The sequence below is a fragment of the Pteropus vampyrus genome, unplaced genomic scaffold (assembly GCF_000151845.1).
Source record: "Pteropus vampyrus isolate Shadow unplaced genomic scaffold, Pvam_2.0 Scaffold68, whole genome shotgun sequence".
Classification (NCBI taxonomy): Eukaryota; Metazoa; Chordata; class Mammalia; order Chiroptera; family Pteropodidae; genus Pteropus; species Pteropus vampyrus.
In genome coordinates, this window is record NW_011888849.1 from 5,789,646 (window position 1) to 5,795,198 (window position 5,553).

The following is a 5,553-nucleotide window of genomic DNA, read 5'->3' on the forward strand; positions in this document are numbered from 1 at the left end:
ATTTGAAACTCCTGTTTGAACCAGAACAGCTTTATTGATAATTGGAATATCATGAGTAATAATATGGATACTGACTGCAAAGTGAGCCTTTTCAGAAATAAAAAATTTCCTCAAAATATTGTACATCCTTCTTTCTACTGTATGCAAATGATTTTGAATAGTTCACTAGAGTAGATTCAATGTTTGTACTTTTAATGGAAGTCATGGGAAATAAGAAAGATTAAAAAGGCAATTGGGTGTTGTTTTTTTTGTTTTGTTTTGTTTTTTGTCTTTCTTTTTTTGGCAGGGACCATTTGTAGCAGCTTTTGCTTCATCGAACTTAGGTGATGTGTCTCCCAATATTCTCGGCCCACGTTGCATCAACACCGGGGAGTCTTGCGATAATGCCAATAGCACTTGTCCCATTGGTGGGGTAGGTAATTGTGATGTGAAATCTTTGTGTTTGTATCTCATGTACCTTTTTTGTTTAAATATTTATCACTAATTTACAAATATGTTTTCCTCAAGTATACACTGGCCTACTCACCTTTAGCATTCGCTCTTCTCAAAACCACCCACTAAAATTCAACTGGATAAAACGATATTTTCCAAATTATATCTGATTATGAAGTTTTTTGTATGGCGAGACAATGTAGTAAATGTCAGAGATTAACTATCCTTCTGAAATTTGGACAATCTGCAACATTTTGCCTTGGCATTTCTGAAGTCACAAGTTAGTACCAAAACTGTTCTCCTGAGACATTTCTCACATTTTTTTAAAGAACAATATAAAATTAATATTTTTTTCATTTCTTTTAAAGTTACAAAATCTTGCTGTAAAAGTCAACATGGAAGCTTAGACGATTGTAAAAAGTATAAGTCCTTACTTACCTCTCTTCACTTTCCCCTTTCCCATTTCTGGAAGTTACCACTCTTATACCTCTTTCCTATGTTCTTGTCTATGCATTCATGAACAAAATTTTATCTTATTTACTTAATTTTATTGGTCCAGGATTTGAGTCTTCTACTCGATTTGTCTGAAAACCCTTTTTATGACTATATATAATCCTCTGTGCTAAGTTTTAAAGAAAAATAAGTCTGTACCATCATTTATTTAACTGCTCATTTAGATTTTTCAGTTTCGACATGAGCAGCAGGTGCTCGTTTCTTGGTTCTTATTCTTTGTGTTTATAGAACATTTCACCTGTGATATTATTTATTAAACATAATTTCTAGGCTATTTATTCTATTCCAGTCAACCTCACCCCATGAGCAATGTAATTTTAACAATTATACTTTCTTATTATATATTACTATTTTTATATAGAAAGTCTTCCTTTGTTACCTTTTATCTGCAAAATTTTCACACATTATTAATCCACATTAGATCTGATGATTACTTGTTAAATTCCAAAATTCATAGATGAAATGGTCAAAAAATTATTTTTATTTGCAGTAGAATTTATGCATCAACTTAATGTCTTATGCTGAAATACTTAATGTGGGGAAAAGCTCACAATACACAATGTTGACTAAAGAAATAGGATTTACTATTATGGTTACAGTTTTGAAAATGTGTCATAGTAAAAAGACAAAGTGAGACACACTGAATTTTGACAATAGTTTTCTCTTTTTGGTACTAAGTTGTTTTTATTCTATTTATTTATTACTTTTATTCTATTTGTACATTTTTATATAATGAGTATATGTTATAATCAGAAAAAAATTACAAGAAAATCATACCCCTCCCCACAAAAGAATTCTGTTTTTCTTGGATTGGTTTCCATCAAGTTAGCGAGATGGCAGTCAGCAATGAAGAAGTTGTATGCTCTCCCTCACACCATATACAGTAGGAGAGAGAGAAAACTTCCCCTCCAGCCATGGAATAATAGCTCTCATCTGTCTGATTGGGTCAATGTACGCCATATGTCCATCCCTGGACCAAAACAGTTCCTTGGGGAATTGTACATGTTGATTGGCTCGGGCTGGAGTTCTTGACCAGTTGTTGGCAAGGCCTGGGTCATTGCCATAATCGCCTTACTCTTATCTAGAACTAGGAATGGGATCATTGACTGCAAGGACAGAGATGGCTTTCTGAACAAAATCAAGATTTGCTTAAGAAAAAGAGGAAGTTTGGCTAATGTCGCCATATCCTCTGCTTTAATGTGGTTTCTTTAAAAAAAAACTTTTTACGTCTAAAAAATAGCCTTAATATTTTTTAGGAAAAGATATATGCTTGTTAAAAGTTAAGCAATATTGAAAAGTTCAGAAAACAAAACTATATAAAGGAACACCGTCTCCCCCGACAATTAACCTCCATGCACATATATACATGTACAGTTTTACATAAGTGGGATCATACCGTAATGCTGTTCTATAACTTGCTTCCTTATTTCTAGTAAATATATTTTAAAACATCATTTATACTAACTCTGTAAATTTCAATGTTAAGTACCATAATTAATCAGTTCCCTACTGGTATTTTCTTTCCCTGCACTTTTTCTTCCTTCACGCCCTCTCTCCCTTATTTTTTTCCTTCCTTCGTATAAGCATGCTATGGTCACTCTGCTTGTCAGACATATTTTCACAAGAGTAAGAGTTTCACCTTAGGACAAATTCTTAAGTGAGTTTTCTGTCAAAGAGAAAGGACATCTAACATATGCTACACATTGTCTAAATGCTCTCTCAATCATGTTTCCACCCATAATGCAAAAGTGACAGTTTCCCCAATCTCTTACCAACACCAGAACTGTCAAATTGTTCAGTTTTTACCAGTACAATATGCAAAGAGTTCTCTCTTTGTAGTTTGAACTTATATTAAATTACTCATGAGAATGAACATATTTAATATTGAATGGCCATTTGCATTTCTTTTTTGTGAATTATCCGTTTCATCTATATTCCATTGTGTATCCATTAGGATAATTTTTTTCTTTTATTTTTTCCAGCTTTATTGAGATATAATTGAAATATAACATTATGTAATTTAAAAATGTACAATAGGATGATTTTGACATACATATGGGATGCTTTTTACTATAAATAAGAGATAAATCAATATGGATAAATCAAAAGATATCGATAAGGATTTTTTCTAGTTTTTAATGTTTCTAATATAGTAAAGTCTTAGCTTGTCATAAACAGTGCAATCTCTGTGCGCCGCCCACCCCCCGCCACCAAATTATCACTTGTCTTTCAGCCTTACCTTTTTTTTTGGTTGTCCCCACATGGATGTTCAAAATGTTTAAACTGTAAGATTAATTAAGCCTGCCTATATAATTTTAGAAGAGTCTTCCATACCCTTAAAACTTTAAAATATATTCACTCATATTTTCTTTTAATACTTTTTGGTTTCACTTATAATATTTAAATATCTATCTAATCTTAAATTTACTAACATAGGAAATAAGGTACAGAGTTAGATTTATTTACTGATTTTTTTCTGAGGGCTAGCTAGTTGTTCCAGTATAATTTTAAGCTAGTTGTTCCAGTATAATTTTTTTCTGAGGGCTAGCTAGTTGTTCCAGTATAATTAAGAGTTTCAATTTAAAGTGATCATGAGCAAGAACCACAGGTAAGAACAAGCAAGCAGAGAGATGTGCAGCAAATGGAGAGACAAGATTTTAGGTTTTAGCCACCTGTATAATCTCTGACAAATCCTCTAACCCACCTGAGTCTTGGTTTCCTTATTTTTAAAAGTAAAATGTTACAATATATGGTTTCTAAAGATATTTACTAAATGATTTTGTTTCCTGTAATCTGTAAGCTGAGAGAATATCTGAAAAGAAATACTGGAATGTGGCTTAAAAATATATTTGCTTAGATTCATTTGTAATTTTCCATTTCTTAAAATAATCACTTATTTAACTAAGAACACATTCTTGTCTCATTTTATTCCAGTCTACCATGTGCATGGCTATGGGACCTGGACAGGATATGCTCGAAAGCACGCAAATTATAGGACGGATCCTATATCAGGAAGCAAAGGTTAGCTGTGCACCCAGCTTCTTTCATCTTCATTTAAAATTATTCTTTAAAATCCATTGGCATTGTTCATTAATAAGTCAATAATTGTACAGAATACAAGAGCTCAAGTTGAGCCAAGGAGTCTGGAAGACTGAATGCTATTACATGTCAGCTAGGAAGGTTGCCACACAGCAATCTCTCTGACCACTTGGTCCAACTGCTTCCAGGAAGTACATTTAAAACCAAGTAATCAGGAAGACATTTTACTTCAGCCAGAGTGCTTGCTTCAGAAAGTGGGATGATAGGTAGATTGTAAGGTTTTCAATTAACATGGTATCAGATATGGCCAGACTGTTGTAAAATCTCAGAAATCTCTCAGGCCTTTGCCTGCCAAGTCACCTAGCCATTTCTTAACTTCTCCTTCAGTGATAAGGCAAAGCTGAGCAGCACAACTCCCAGCTTTGGCGATTTTAATTCAAACCAGTTCTAGACTTTTTGATACAGCAAAAATCATCCATCTTTTCTTAATACTTTTTTTTTGATAAGGAGAAAATTTAGTCTTCAGTGAAATTACTATGAGTTACTCTATCCTTCTCTCCTAAATTTTAGTTTCCATTTTGCCTCATATTATGTATCAGCTTCTATGGAGACAGATTTCTGATTGAAAAAGGAAAGGATGAGCTCTGGAGCTGAGATATCTCTGATAAAGATAATTAAATCTCTTCCTTTTTATGGCTTAGTCATACTTTTATTGTGCATGTGTGTGTGTAAGTAAATATTTTGTTCCAAAGATTCTAAAATGTTTCAGGAGCAATTAAGGAAGATCAAAAGCACCTTTAAAAACATCAGACACCAGCTAGTCTAATTGCTGCAGTCCTTTTTAATTACTGTGGTATTATCAGTGGATTGCTCTAAATTAACAGATTCTATTTAGGGTATGTACCCATGACACAATTTGGTGTCAGAAATTTTGTTACCAGTATAGGCCTGGGAGCCATAGAAATTTGTCCCACATTCTGCATTCTCTTCTTAGGAAGGCACAGCTTCCCTCTTAATCAGGGGAGGCCGGCTGCAGCTGGTATTACTGATGACTTATCCTGAGAGCCCCCATGTGGCTTTTGAAACTGGAGTGGGGATGCAGTGGAAATGAGTTAAGTGTTAGGCAAAGAGGACTTGTGCTGATGCAGGAGTTGCCTCTATTGTATGATACAAATCAATAAAAATAAACATTTCAGCATGTTTTGACTCATATTTCCCATAAGATTGAAAAACTATCAGTTGAAAAGAAAAAGATCATCAAAAGGGGATGGTGAGTGGGGAAGATGATGCAGATTAAATGGGTCCTGAAGTCTTTCAAGCCAGCCTTTGCCACCAACCTTGCCCCTGGACTCAAGGATTCTGAGAGGGAAATCTCTGTGAGAATGCCTGAAGATCCGCTTGTTCTGGTGAAAAAGTAATTCAGCTCACCTACCTCTAATCTTAACTTTTCTTCATTGCCTTTCAAGTGAGATTGGGGCCTTTTGTGCAAAAGCCTGTATCTCTAGTCTCATATTTGTGGGGAATTGACCCAGGTCAACCATCGCAGAGCCAATCTGGGGTCAATAAGAG

The 5,553-nt window shown here is 34.2% G+C and overlaps 1 protein-coding gene across 1 annotated transcript in view; it reads left to right on the forward strand.

Moving 5' to 3' along the window:
- Positions 1–5,553, forward strand: part of ASAH2 (N-acylsphingosine amidohydrolase 2) — a 69,627-nt gene that overhangs the window by 32,954 nt on the left and 31,120 nt on the right. The window contains exon 9 of the mRNA XM_011361644.2: positions 3,880–3,966. Within this exon, the coding sequence (XP_011359946.1) occupies positions 3,880–3,966 (87 nt within the window). The remainder of the gene's footprint in view (positions 1–3,879; positions 3,967–5,553) is intronic.